The following is a 14515-nucleotide window of genomic DNA, read 5'->3' as shown; positions in this document are numbered from 1 at the left end:
TAAGCCCTGTGTTCTGACACACTCCTTTAAGAAGCCGTCCAGAAGCCAGGCTTTGGAGACAGACAGACCCCGGTTCTCTCCAGGTCTTGCTACTTTGTGGCGTGTGGCCCTGGACAAGTCTCCTGACTTCTCTTAGCCTCAGTCTTCTCCTGTGTGGTATATTGAGGGCTCTTATCCACCTTAAATTAATTGTTCTGTATGATGGTCATGAGTCCCAGATTTAAGTATGTGTGTTTAAAGTTCACTGACTGAAAATGGCCAAAGGCCCCAGCTGAAGCCTTGGGGATTTGAATAAAGTGCCCAGATCAGGGCACCTCTAGCTGCCCCAGAAAGCCCTGCCCTGGCCTTGGGAGCAATTTGGCCATTTTGGTCCTTTGCTAGAGAGGGTCCTTTGCTGGTTGGGGCCTAAAGGAGGCCGAGGTCAGCCCGACCCCCAGTGACCACACCTGCCAGGGGCGCCCAGTGCCATTGAGGCAGCCCGTGCTCAGGGAGCATCCTGTCAGCCCCTTCCTCGGGTTTGGGGGAAACTGAGGCCTAGAGGCGGGCAGCCACCTGCCCGAGGTCACACTACCAGGTGGAGTCAGGGCCACCCAGGGCTCCACCCTGACCCCACGGGGGTGTCGCTGGCTGGGGCCCAGGTGCTGTGACTGTGCGCTTCCTCTCAGGACAGAACTGCTGGGCTGCTACAGTGACCAGGACTTTCTGGCCAAGCTGCATTGTGTGCGGCAAGCCTTCGAGGTGGGTGCGGTCCAGGGCGCGTTGAGGGGTTGGGGGCAGTCAAGCAGGCTCCTCTGCGCGGATGGCCACCTGCCCAGCCCACGGTGCTGCCCTGTCCACGGCTTGGGGGTGCCGCCAGCCTGTCAGCTCACCGCCTCCCTCCTCACCCCTTAGGGCCTCCTGGAGGACAAGAGTCACCAGTATTTCTTCGGGGAGGTTGGCCGGCAGATGGTGACGGGCCTGATGACCAAGGCTGAGAAGGTAGCAGGGAGTGGGGGGCTCTCTTTTCGGCTCTTCTTCCCCCTGCGTTGTTTGTTTTTTTTATCTTTCTAACTTTTATTTAGTTCTGTTTAAAAAAAAAAGAAAGAAAAAGAAAAAACCCAATCTGAAACCGAGCTGACGAGCTCTCACTTCATCCTGCAGGCCATAGGAGAGCAGGGAAAGGGTTGGGGTTTTTTTGCTCCCTGTGCTAATTCTGAAAAATACAGATCTGTCTTGCCTCTTATTTCTGATTACAGCATGACACAGTTTTACAAAGTTCGCCGATTATGAGATGCAAACCGTACAGGGTCTCCGGGAACCGCACTTGCCAGGGGAACCCCACTTGCGCACGTTCTGATATATGTCCTCCTACTCGGTTCCATAGACTCTAATCTTTGAAAGTTGCAATTTAACTTCCGAAGCTTGGTTTGTGTTCTGCAGGCTGTTCTGCAGCTTTATTTTGTTCTGTAAGAGTCCATCTCGTCCATCTTTCCGTGTCAGTAGATGGACCAGTTGTGTAGTATTGTGTCGGGCGGGTCGGCTCTGGTCCTCCCAGGGACGGACATTTGGGTTGTGTCTGACTTTTCCAGAATCACAGACACCGCTATTATACTCAGTCTGTTTATAATCAGTCCTCTTTCGGTACCGGTGGGATTTTCTGTGGGGCAAAGCCCAGGTGTGGCAAAGGCCGCGTCTTGGGCACAGACGTTTCCAAGGCTGGCAGATCTTGCCCGTTTACCCTCCGAAATGCCTTAACAACTTGAGCCCCTCTCGGCAGTATAAGGCTGTGTCTCCTTACATCTTGGCCAATACTGGGTATCAGTACAGGCATACCTCGTTTCATTGTGTGTGTTTTGGCTTCATCGTGCTTTGCAGTTTTTTACAAGTTGAAGGTTTGTGGCCACCCTGTGTCGAGTAGGTCTGTTGGTGCTGTTTTTCCAGTAGCATTGGCTCACTTCATGTCTCTGTCACATTCTGGTAATTCTCGCCATTTTTCAAACTTTTTAATCACTATTGTATTTGTTATGGTGATCAGTGATCTTTGATGTTACTGTTGTAATTTTTTTTAATTATTAATTTTTATTGCAGTATGGTTGCTTTACAGTGTTATGTTAGCCTCCACTGCACAACAAAATGAATCAGCCAGGGCTTCCCTGGTGGCGCAGTGGTTGAGAGTCCGCCTGCCGATGCAGGGGACGTGGGTTCGTGCCCTGGTCCGGGAGGATCCCACATGCCACGGAGCGGCTGGGCCCGTGAGCCGTGGCCGCTGAGCCTGTGCGTCCGGAGCCTGTGCTCCGCAACGGGAGAGGCCACAACAGTGAGAGGCCCGCGTACCACAAAAAAACAAAAAAAAAAGAATTATGCTAAATCTACCCTGACTGTTCTCTATAAATGGAACAGCAAAGCCTGGATGACAGCACTTCCGTTTACAACATGGTTTACTGTTGAGACCCACTGCTCAGGAAAAAAGATTCCTTTTAAAATATTACTGCTCATTGACAATGCACCTGGTCACCCAAGGTGGATGGAGATGTACAACAGATTGATGTTTTCATGCCTGCTAACACAACATCCGTTCTGTAGCCCGTGGATCAAAGAATCATTTTTGACTTTCAAGTCTTATTATTTAAGAAATACCTTTTGTAAGGTTACAGCTGCCATAGATGGTGATTCTTCTGGTGGATCTGGGCAGAGTAAATTGAAAACCTTCTGGAAAGGATTCACCATTTCGGTTGCCATTAAGAACACTTGTGATTAGTGGGAAGAAGTCAAAATATCGACATTAACAAGAGTTTGGAAGAAGTTGATTTCAGCCCTCCTGGATGACTTTGAGGGGTTCAAGACTTCAGTGGAGGAGGTAACGGCATGTGTGGTGGAAATAGCAGGAGAAGTAGAATGAGAAGTGGAGCCTGAAGATGTGACTGAATTGCTGCAACCTCATGATAAAACTTGAATGGATGAGGAATTGCTTCTTATGGATGAGCAAAGAAAGTGGTTTCTCAAGATGGAATCTACTCCTGGTGAAGATGCTGTGAAGATTGTTGAAATGACAGCAAAGGGTTTAGAATATTACATACACATAGTTGACGAAGCAGCAACAGGGTTTGAGAGGATTGACTCCAATTTTGAAAGGAGTTCTGTGGGTAAAATGCCATCAAACAGCACTGCGCGCTACAGGGAAATCGTTTTTGAAAGGAAGAGTCAGTAGATGTGGCAAACTTCATTGTTGTCTTTCTTTGTCTTTTTTAAAATTAATTAATTAATTTTTTTGTTTGCGTTGGGTCTGTTGCTGTGCGCGGGCTTTTCTCTAGTTGTGAGTGGGGGCTGCTCTTCATTGCGGTGCGCCGGCTTCTCACTGCGGTGGCTTCTCTTGTTGCGGAGCACGGGCTCTAGGCGCGCGGGCTCAGTAGTTGTGGCTCGCGGGCTCTAGAGCGCAGGCTCAGTAGTTGTGGTGCACGGGCTTAGTTGCTCCGTGGCATGTGGGATCGTCCCGGAGCAGGGCTCGAGCCCATGTCCCCTGCATTGGCAGGCGGAACCTTAACCACTGCGCCACCAGGGAAGCCCCACTGTTGTCTTATTTTTAAGAAATTGCCGCAGCCATCCCAGCCTTCAGCAACTACCACCCTGATCAGTCAGCAGCCATCAACATGGAGGCAGGACCTTCCACCAACACAAAGATTATGACTCACCAATGGCTCAGATGATGGTTAGTGTTTTTTAGCAATAAAGCATTTTGGAATTAAGGTATGGACATTGTCTTGTTAGACGTAATGCTATTGCACACTTGATACACTACAGTGTAGTATAAACATAACGTTTATACACACTGGGGACCAAAGCAATCCATGCAGCTTGCTTGATTCACTGTGTTGGGATGGTCTGGAACCAGACCTGCAGTCTCAACGAGGCCTGCCTGTCATTTTTTTTTAATATTTATTTACGTATGTATGTATTTATTTGGTTGTGCTGGGTCTTAGTTGCGGCAGGTGGGCTCCTTAGTTGCGGCTCCAGGGCTCCTTAGTTGTGGCATGCGAATTCTTAGTTGCGGCATGCATGTGGGATCTAGTTCCCTGATCGGGGATTGAACCTGGACCCCCTGCACTGGGAGCGTGGAGTCTCAACCACTGCACCACCAGAGAAGTCCCTGTAATCTTTTTCATCTTTGTTTCATCCATTACTTTATGTTTCTTGGATTATTAGCAAGGTTGCATACACTCTCGTGTTCATTTGGCCGCTTGTGTTTCCTTTTTTTTTTTTTTTTTGATGGGTTTGAGCCAAAGCTCTTGAACCCGCTTCTTTCCTCTGAGTCCTTCCTCCTCATGGGCTGGGCGTAATGTGAGGTAATGGTTCTGAAATGTCACCTCTGACACATCACCCAACTGCTTAAAACCCACCCTCGCTCCCACTGCCCTTGGTGTAAAGACCAAGCTCTGCTCTGTGGCCTCAGGGCTTGTGGTGCTCACAGACTTCCTCCCTGATCTGGCCTCTGCAGATGCTGGTCGCTCAGCACCTGGAACGCTGTTCCTCAACTCTTTTTGTTGTCATTAGTTACCTTGTTGTAAAATACGCACATAAGAGTATCAAAAGGTAGGACGTGTACTTCCCTGGTGGCGCAGTGGTTAAGAATCTGCCTGCCAATGCGGAGGACACGGGTTTGAGCCCTGGCCCAGGAAGATCCCACATGCTGTGGAGCAACTAAGCCCGTGCGCCACAACTACTGAGCCTGTGCTCTAGAGCCCGCGAGCCACAACTACCGAAGCCTGCGTGCCACAACTACTGAAGCCTGCGTGCCTAGAGCCCATGCTCCGTGATAAGAGAAGCCACTGCAATGAAGAGCAGTTCCCACTTGCTGCAACTAGAGAAAGCCCGCGTGCAGCAACGAGGGCCCAACGCAGCCAAAAATAAATAAATTTTTTTTAAAAAGTAGGATTTGGGCTTCCCTGGTGGTGCAGCGGTTGGGAGTCCACCTGCCAATGCAGGGGACACGGGTTCGTGCCCCGGTCCAGTAGGATCCCACATGCTGCAGAGCGGCTAGGCCCGTGAGCCATGGCCGCTGAGCCTGTGCGTCCGGAGCCTGTGCTCCGCAATGGGAGAGGCCACAACAGTGAGAGGCCCGTATAACGCCAAAAAAATAAAAAATAAAAAATAAATAAATAATAAATAAATAAATAAAAAGTAGGATTTAATGAATGGAAAGATGAACCCCTGTGTACCAGCCCCCAGGGTAGAAGGTGGAACACATTACCAGTATCCTGAAGTCCCTGTCCCACTCCCTCCTTCTCTTCCTTGGTCACCTGCCTTCTGAATCCCAGCTCTTTCCCCAGGAGAACCTCACCTGACTTGTCCCCTGGGTCCCGAGAGCCCTTGGGCTCATCCTGCCCAGTATGGCCCCATCATCCTGCATCCTCATTCCTACGAGGGCCAGAAGCCCCGCTCTTCTGGCACAGGTGTGTGCCCAGCCCAGGGCCTGGCACAGGGCAGCTGCTCCATGAACGTGAATACTGTTGGCTCTGCGTATCCATGGGTTCCACGTCTGCAGGTTCTGCATCTGTGGGTCCAACCAACCTCAGACTGAAAAATACTAAAAAAAAAAAAAAAATCCAGAAAATTCCAAAAGGCAAAAACTTGGATTTGCCATGCACCAGCAAATTATTTATTTAGCCTTTACGTTGTACTAGGTGTTATAAGTAATCTAGAGATGATTTAAGGTGCAGGGGAGGACGTGCTTAGGTTATATGCAAATACTGTGCCCTTTTATAAAAGGGATTTGAGCATCTAGATTTGGTACCTGCAAAGGTCCTGGACCTAATCTTTTGCAGATTCTGAGGGACTCATTATCCTCCCAGCAGCTGCCGTTTGCCGAGCAGCACAGCGAGCCTGGTGCTTCACTCACATTTCGTCACCTCCGGTAGCTCATTTGATCCTGATGTCTCCATCTGCTCGGCCGAAAAGGAAAGTGAGCCTGGGGAGGTAGAGGGGCTTGCCCGGTCACTAAGCAAGGTTAGGGTGGAGCCGGGATTTGAACCCCAGTCAGCCTGAGCCCAGCCATGCCCTTAGCCTGTTCTTTGTGGCCTCCCCAGGAGGGTGAAAGGACGAACAAGTGAAGAAGGGCAAGTGAGGCTACAGCAGGTGTCAGGGGCTTTAGTGGATGGCCGATTTCTGCGGGTGCTCCCAGAAGGGCCCAGAGGCTCGGCTTTTTTCTCTCTGGCCTCTGCACCACTACAGGACTTGGCTTGATTTTATTTATTTATTAATTATTTATTTATTTGTTTGTTTATCGGCCGCGTTGGGTCTTCATTGCTGCATACGGGCTTCTCGTTGTAGTGGTTTCTCTTGTTGCGGAGCACGGGCTTTAGGTGCGCAGGCTTCAGTAGTTGTGGCGTGTGGGCTCAGTCATTGTGGCTCGAAGGCTCAGTAGTTGTGACTCAGGGGCTCTAGAGCACAGGCTCAGTAGCTCTGTGACATGTCATGTGGGATCTTCCCGGACCAGGGATTGAACCCCTGTCCCCTGCATTGGCAGGTGGATTCTTAACCACTGCGCCACCAGGGAAGTCCTTGGCTTGATTTTGATTAAGAAATCAAGAAGAGGCTCGGCTGGCTATCTAGCAGCTCTTGAGCGCCAGACCCCACTCCCAGCCCTGGACTGAGTGGTAACTGACAGCCCTGTCAGGTTTTTCTGGCAGCAGAGCTGCGGTGGCCTCTGTCTGGGAAGACGCCAGCCCCTGCACACACCAGGCTCTGGAATTGTGGAATCAGGCCGCCTCCTTGCTATGCCTGGGGCCAGACGTGAAGCCTCCCCAAGCCTCAGTCCCCTACTGTGTAGATGGGCGTGTCCTGGGGATGTCACGAGCTGATGCCAGCGGCCATCAAAAGTGTCAGCAAGGGCCAGCCCACATCTTCAGCTTCGTTGTCAACTTTTACATATGAGGAAACTGAAGCTCGGGGAGGTTAAGGCACAGCCCAGGGTCATCCTAGCAAATTCTCTTTAAAAGTTAATGAAAATAGTTTTAAAAGAGTATAAAAATGGGAGTTCCCTGGCGGCCTAGTGGTTAGGATTCCAGGCTTTCACTGCCATGGCCCGGGTTCAACGCCCAGTCGGGGAACTAAGATCCTGCAAGCCGTGTGGCATGGCAAAAAAAAAAAAGAAAAGATTATAAAAATGACTCATGCTGGGCTTCCCTGGTGGCGCAGTGGTTGAGAGTCTGCCTGCTGATGCAGGGGACACGGGTTCGTGCCCCGGTTTGGGAAGATCCCGCATGCCGTGGAGCGGCTGGGCCCTTGAGCCATGGCTGCTGAGCCTGCGCGTTCGGAGCCTGTGCTCCGCAACGGGAGAGGCCACAGCAGTGAGAGGCCCGTGTACCGCAAAAAAAAAAAAAAGTAACAGGAAAGTCAAAATGTCAAAATCTCAGAGCATCAGAAAAAAAAAAAAAAAGACTCATGCTAATTGTAGAAAAAACTAAGATGATGCAAAAAAATTGTCCCCAACGCCACCCTGTTCACATTTTGGTGAACATCCATCCAATGGCCCCTCTGCCTGTGGTTCTTATAAATGGCATCAACCTGCCCCTGCTGCTCTGTGTCAGTTCCACTCTGCCAGGCTCTTGGGCACATCAATGATCTGAAGCCTCAGGATTCATATCTGTAAAATGGGCACAATATTGGACCATCCCTCATAGGACTGTATGAATTAAATGAGTTGATCCACGTTAGATCAGCCCTGGCACGTACTAGCTTTCCACGTCCGTGAATTACATCTGTGTCTGCAAACTTTGTCGTAAGCCCCAGCTAAGCCTCCCAGTCCCAGAGAGTGAAGAATTCCTCCTGTGTGCTGACCATCTCCGTTCCTGGCAGCATTAGTCCTATACACTATTTATTGCCTGATTGTGTTACACAAACGAGCTTATTGACTCCCCCAGAGTAGCCCCAAGTGTGGGGCTGTAGCTTCTCCCGTTTCACCAGTGAGGCCGATGATTGCGGAGATCTGAAACTTTGGCGGCTGGCTCGACCTCACACCCTTGCGCATCCTTCCAAAGTGAGTGCCTTCTGTGGCATGTGCACATCTTTTGGAAGGCGGTCCGTTGCTCAGTAACGAGCTGGTGTGAGACATTGCTGGGCGCCCCTGGTGTTGCATCCCTCCGGGACGTGCCCTGGGCGCCGCAGAGGTGTGTGGAGGCGGGCACAGGACACTTCCTGCCCCATTCTCTCCATGACTGCTACTCAGGGATTGGCCTTGGCCCAGCCTTGGTGTGTCCCTCTTGCACAGACCAGCTTGCCCCTGTGGGTCCAGTCCAGCTGCATCTTGGGGCCTCTCCCACGGCCAAAACAAGCTCTGCTTCTCCCCCCAGAGCCCCAAAGGCTTCCTGGAGAGCTACGAGGAGATGCTGAGCTACGCCCTGCGGCCGGAGACCTGGGCCACCACGCGGCTGGAGCTGGAGGGCCGCGGGGTGAGTTGTTTGTGCTGAGCCTCGGTGTCCTGGGGTTCCTGCACCTGAGCTCCTGGAACCGGGTGGAGGTGCCTGTAGGAGCCCTGCCTTGATTCCGAGGCTCTGAGATGGCTCCATGGCTGCGAGAAGCCCCCATTCCTGCCCTGCCTGCCCCAGGCCCCTCCTCACACCGCCGGGTGTGCCTGCTCAGCCCGGTGCCCCCACCCGCTCTGCCCTCAGAGCACTGCTGCCCCCCGCAGGTGGTGTGCATGAGCTTCTTCGACATCGTGCTGGACTTCATCCTCATGGACGCCTTCGAGGACCTGGAAAACCCCCCGTCCTCGGTGCTCGCCGTCCTGAGGAACCGCTGGCTGTCAGACAGCTTCAAGGAGACGGTGCGTGGCCGCCCCACTCCCAGGCACACACACACTCACGTGACCCCACGCGTGCGCCTGGGCACCAAGGCTGGCTCCCCACCCATCAGGGAGCAGTCACGCCACTGGGATGCTGCCCGCCGCTGTGATCCAGGGCTGCTGGGCACACCAGTCCCCTGCCCTGGAGAACTTCCCACAGGATCCCCTTGCTCTCCTCTGACCAGTGTAGCACGGAGGGACGTGCACTTCCCTTCTGCACTGTGGTTTCACTTAGGCAGTCTACTCATTTCTGGGCTGCCATTCATTCTGTTCCATTTGAATGCATTAGATAAGTTAAAATACGGGGGAAAGAAAAAAGGGGTACAGCAGGAGAGCATTGAGCACAGGGCCCCTGCAGGGTGGCCGTGCTGTGTGCCATGGGGGTGGTCTGGAGAGGGGTGGGGCGGGTCTTTTACAGGCAGTAACCATGGATCCCCACAGTCACTGAGTGAGGTGGGGCTGCTGAGTCATGGCCATTTCACAGAGGAGGAATCTGAGGCCCAGAGAAGACTGGTGGCTAGTCCAGGGAGCCGCCCAGTAAGGGTTAGAGTAGGATTCAGATTCAGGTGCGCCTGACTCCTAATTGAGGGCAGGGAGACGACAGAGCTCAGACAGCCGTCCCTATCTCCCTGCTTGGGGTGGGATGAGCTGGGGGTAAGGGCCTGGTCCTGGACTGGGGGTGGCTAGCGGCTGCCGGCCCGGCCTGTTAGTCTGACCCCCCGGGGGTTCCCATCTTTGATTTAGGCCCTGGCCACTGCTTGCTGGTCTGTCCTGAAAGCCAAGAGGAGGCTGCTGATGGTGAGTGAGCTGACAGGGCCCCTGGGGAGCACCACGTGGGGGCCTTGGGTGTGGTGCCTAGCTCAGTTGACCCTGCCTTTGGTGTGTGCTGGACCCCGGTCTAGGGGCAGGACGTGTGGGCTGGGCAGAGGAATGGGGCTCGTGCAGGGAGGTCTTACTGAGCCCCCAGGCCCTGCTGCACCTTTTGGCCTTTGTCACAGCACTGGCCCCCTGTCCTGCCATTACTGCTCCCTTGACCAGGAGGGCCTCAAAGGCACACGTAGATCTGTTTCATCTTCCCACCCAGGGCGCATCACAGAGCAGGCCACTGTGAAACGTCAAAGGAATCAAAAGCGGGGAAAGGGTGTCTTCAGAGGGAGGAAGGGCACGTGCAGAGCAGTGGTGGTTGGCTTGGCGGAGGCGTCTCGGCGGGGCAGGCAGAGCCTCCCTCCCGCCCATCGGGCTGCATTACCTGCTCTCCCAGGCGGCGACCGGCTGCACTCTCCGGGCTGCTGCAATCCACTGTTCCCCTCTGCCAGCCCGGCTCTGCTGCCCAGCTGATACCATCTGCCACTGCCACATGCTCTGGGCACTTCCTGTGCTGAGCGCACCCCGGGCCGCTCGCGCAGCCCTCACCACAGCCCCAAGGTTGCCCCTATTCTGCAGAGGTGAAAACCAGGGCTTCGAAAGCCCCAGTCATGGGAGTTCCCTGGCAGTCCAGTGGTTAGGACTCGGCGCTTTCACTGCCAGGGCCTGGGTTCAATCCCTAGTCGGGGAACTAAGATCCTGTGAGCCGCGTGGTGTGGCCAAAAAAACCAAAAAGCCCCAGTCACCTGCCCGGCATCACCTAGCAAGGACAGTAAAGAAGCCCCGGCTCTTAATACGACCCCAGGGCCTGGCTGCCTCACCCTGCCTGGGTCCCAGCCCTCAGCCTTGCCACCCTCCACAGGTGCCTGATGGCTTCATCTCCCATTTCTACTCCGTATCGGAGCACGTTAGCCCCGTCCTAGCCTTCGGTTTCCTCGGACCCAAGCCTCAGCTCTCTGAAGTCTGTGCTTTCTTTAAGGTAAACAGGGAGCTCCATGTCTGAGAGCTTGTGCTCCTTCCACTGGGAGCCTGACCTGGGTGGGTCCAGAGGAAGCCCCGGGAGGGCAGGAGCTGAGGACAGAAGGGGCTGGGTCAGGGCTCCAGTGGTGAAGGAAGAGGCTTTGGGTGGCCCGGACGACCTCAGCGCGGGGGGTGCAGGGGCCCCGGCCCAGGCCCAACACCCGCCCTCTCCCCCAGCACCAGATCGTGCAGTACCTGAGGGACATGTTCGACCTGGACAACGTGCGCTACACATCGGTGCCGGCGCTGGCGGACGACATCCTCCAGCTGTCCCGGCGCCGCAGCGAGATCCTGCTCGGCTACCTGGGGGCGCCAGTGGCCAGCAGCATTGGCCTGAACGGTGTGCTGCCCCGAGATAACGGGCCCCCAGAGGAGCTGCAGTAGCGGTGGGTGTGGACCGGCAGGAGTGGCTGGCTGGTCCTCATTCACGTGGCTGATGGCAGAGAGAAGGCCTTGGGGTTGGCATTGGAGGCCTGGGTGTCTGGCCGTCAGCAGTGGCAGAGCCCAGGCCATGGTGGCCAAGGGTGCTCGCCCCTGACCTCGCCCCCACCCCAACCTCCATCACCTGGAATCCCCGAGGCCCAGGGGATAAACTTCCTCTGAGCGGCGTGGAGCCCCGAGGGGCCCGCCTCAGCTGTTCGTGGGAAAGCAGAGGCTGGACCAGTGGCCAGTGGGGCCTGAGGGATTGTGAGGAGAATCAGGACAGGCAGAGATGGGATGCCCCGGGGGTGGGTGCCCAAAACCCCCTGCCACCCCAGGGCTGCTGAGTGGGGCTGGGAGGGTGGAGGTGAAAGAGGGGGTGGCCGGGCGCTGCAGTGGAGGAACCTGGGCTGGACAGTCTCAGATCCAGGCATCTGCCCGGCCAGTCCTGACGGCCTGCTGCCACCCGAGAGAATGTGCTGCTCCAGAGATGGGAGGGTGGGAGCCACAGAGTGTGGCCGGGGGGCACCTTGGTGGGCGGCGGGCCCGGGCCATCCAGAGGCGGGCCCGCTTTCCTTGCGTTCACGTCAGGGCGGGGACCAGGCCCTTGAACAAACCCAAGCACTGAACCGGGACAGCGTCCTCTGACATACCCTGGCCCTGCCAAAGGCCGTCACTTCTCCTCCCACCTACCTCTGCCACCACCAAAGACGGAGGAGGTGGGGCTGGTCCCCTCGCCCCTGCCCCGCCCTCTGTGAGCCCGGGACTCCCCGGCTGGTGCTAGGCACTGAGCTGGAGGCTCTGACCACGGGTCACCAGGAGCAGGGCCCCTGGAGTGAGGGGGCCCAGGGGCCACATCAGGGGAGGTTAGAGGATGTAGGCGGCTGGACCAGCATCAGGACAAGAAACTTGCCTGGCACTTTGCCTTCAACTCGATGACAAATGCTCTCAAGCCGTGTAGAGCCCGCCTCCCCGCTGGTCCTGCAGAGGAAGCCCGGCGGCATTTGTAGACTCACTTCTCTTACAGTGTTTTCACCTGAGGTGGGATGGGCTCTTTTATTTATTGCCTTAACACGTTATTTTGAGGTCGGCCCCTTTCCAGGTGGAGAGGCCTACAAGAGAAACAGACTCCTGGTTCTCCACACTCTGGAGTTGGGACTGGCTCAGACGGCGGGGGTGGGCACCCTCCCCTGAATGGCAGAGGGGTCCGGGGCGGGAGGTGGTCTGGCCCTTGGGGCCGGGAAGGAGGGGGGATGGGAGAGGGCCCACTATCTCTGAGCCCAGTCCCTCCCCCACGTGGTCCCTCCTGCCCCCCAGACTGTAGGACCGCTGTACACTAACTGTGCTTCTGGCTGCAAACCCACTTCTCTGGAGTCGCTGCCCTGGACGGAGCAGCCTCCTGGGTGGGAAGGACCTGGGCAGCCCCTCCCTCCTGACATTCCGTTCATTTGCACTTCCCCGCGCTGTGAATGTAATCTTGGGCCTGGGCCCCCCCGGCTGCTCTGATTCGCTCCCAGAAATGCACACAGAAGCGGCATTTTCATTCTGTCTTTGTTTACACGTCCACGCACTGCCTCCCGCACTGGATTGTTGCAGCTCCCCACTTTTGTACGGTAGGGCGTGTGCACGTTGACTCAGAGTCAAATAAATGATTTAATGATTTCCTTCCACACTGCCGTGCACGTGTGGCTGTTGCTTCCTGGGGGCCTGCTCTTTGGGGTGCAGTTTGGGGGAGGCTCCAGGAGGGCAAAGGTGGAAGGCAGCCTGGTGGGAGCTATGAGCTGCTCGGCAGCCTGCCAGGGCCACGTGTCCCTCGGGTGAAGGTGGGGAGGGTGCCACTGCAGCGCTTAAGGGCATAGATGTGGGTGGGGCAGCCTGGGAGTGGATCCTGCCCCGGCAGCATCTAGGTAAGGTCGCTTAGCTCAGGGGCCTCTATGTCCACAACTCTTAAGATACAGGCAGGGGACCCGGCAGGGGTGCAGACTCAGCCTCTCAGTCACTGTGAATGGCTGAGTGGGTAAGAGCCAGAGGGGAGGGCTGGAGCAGGAATGCAGCAGATCTGAGCTTACCAGGTGTTCAGAAGTTTTCATGGGCGGTCAGACATCACGAAGTTTATTTGAAAAGTGCAGTAATCCCCTCTATGGGCGGGGGATACATTCCAAAACCCCCAGTGGAGGCCTGAAACCACGGATAGTACTGAACCCTATATATTCTACGTTTTTTCCTATATACACATACCTATGATAAAGTTTATTTATTTATTTATTTTTTAGCCACACTGCGTGGCTTGCGGGATCTTAGTTCCCCCAACCAGGGACTGAACCCACACCCTCGGCAGTGAAAGCATGGAGTCCTAACCACTGGACCGCCAGGGAATTCCTAAAGTTTAATTTCTATAAATCAGGCACAGTGAGAGATCAATGACAAGAATAATTGAACAATTATAACAATATGCTGTAATAATAGTTACGTGAATATGGTCTGTCTCAAAATATTGTACAAATTTAATGCCTTTTCCATCTCAACTAATCACATCACACACTGGCTGTAACTTGCAGCTTGAGGTGCAACAGCAAAACTAGCACAAATTTCTTTTTCCTTCTTCATAATTTCATGGATAAAAGATTTGTTCTTACTGTAGATCTCAGCAACCTCAGTACATGATTTTTTTCCTTTCCTAAGTTGAAAACTTTCACTTAAAGGAAGCACCTGACAGCTTCTCTCTGTCATATCTGGATTGCCAGCATCGCTCCTCTTGTGCTGGGTGACCATTTAGTAAAGTAAGGATTGCTCACACACAAGCACTGTGATGCTGTGATAGTCATTCTGATAACCCAGATGGCTATTAAAGGGCAGGTAGTGTATACAGCATGGGTACGCCGGACAGAGGGATGATTCACGTCCCAGGGGACAGAGCAGGATGGCTCGAGATGGCACGAGATTTCATCATGCTACTCAGAACGGTGTGCAATTTAAAATTTATGAATTGTTTATTTCTGGAATTTTCCATGTAATATTTTCGGACCATGGTTGACTGAGGGTAAGTGCAGTCTCAGAAAGCAAAACTGGATAAGCAGGGACTGCTGTACGTTTTAAAAATTTTCTGTGCTTTTGAAAATTTTAAATGTATAGAAAAGTTTCTCTAGTTGTAGCGAGCAGGGGCTACTCTTCGTTGCGGTGCGTGGGCTTCTCATTGCGGTGGCTTCGCTTGTTGCGGAGCACGGGATCTAGGTGCGCGGGCTTCAGTAGTTGTGGCTCGTGGGCTCTAGAGCACAGGCTCAGTAGTTGTGGCGCACGGGCTTAGTTGCTTTGCGGCATGTGGGATCTTCCCGGACCAGGGCTCGAACCCGTGCCCCTGCATTGGCAGGCGGATTCTCAACCACTGTGCCACCAGGG

General features: G+C 54.2%; 1 protein-coding gene and 1 long non-coding RNA gene across 4 annotated transcripts in view; one reads left to right on the top strand and one right to left on the bottom strand.

Annotated features, from left to right (window-relative positions):
* MIGA2 (mitoguardin 2) overlaps nt 1-12791 on the top strand; it is a 26488-nt gene extending 13697 nt beyond the window's left edge. For all 3 annotated transcript variants that reach the window (XM_027104587.1, XM_027104586.1, XM_027104585.1), the window contains 7 exons: nt 666-738; nt 892-978; nt 8325-8423; nt 8663-8797; nt 9560-9613; nt 10542-10658; nt 10877-12791. In XM_027104587.1, coding sequence (XP_026960388.1) covers nt 666-738; nt 892-978; nt 8325-8423; nt 8663-8797; nt 9560-9613; nt 10542-10658; nt 10877-11083 — 772 coding nt within the window. In that variant the 3' untranslated portion in view covers nt 11084-12791. The remainder of the gene's footprint in view (nt 1-665; nt 739-891; nt 979-8324; nt 8424-8662; nt 8798-9559; nt 9614-10541; nt 10659-10876) is intronic.
* Nucleotides 11031-14515, bottom strand: part of LOC113619617 (uncharacterized) — a 9154-nt gene continuing 5669 nt past the window's right edge. The window contains exon 3 of the long non-coding RNA XR_003432475.1: nt 11031-11132. This is a non-coding gene — a long non-coding RNA (uncharacterized LOC113619617). The remainder of the gene's footprint in view (nt 11133-14515) is intronic.

Source organism: Aethalodelphis obliquidens, unplaced genomic scaffold, assembly GCF_003676395.1.
Source record: "Aethalodelphis obliquidens isolate GAN/ISIS:26980383/991018 unplaced genomic scaffold, ASM367639v1 scaffold7, whole genome shotgun sequence".
Classification (NCBI taxonomy): domain Eukaryota; kingdom Metazoa; phylum Chordata; class Mammalia; order Artiodactyla; family Delphinidae; genus Aethalodelphis; species Aethalodelphis obliquidens.
This window is presented reverse-complemented; position numbering and strand designations above follow the sequence as displayed.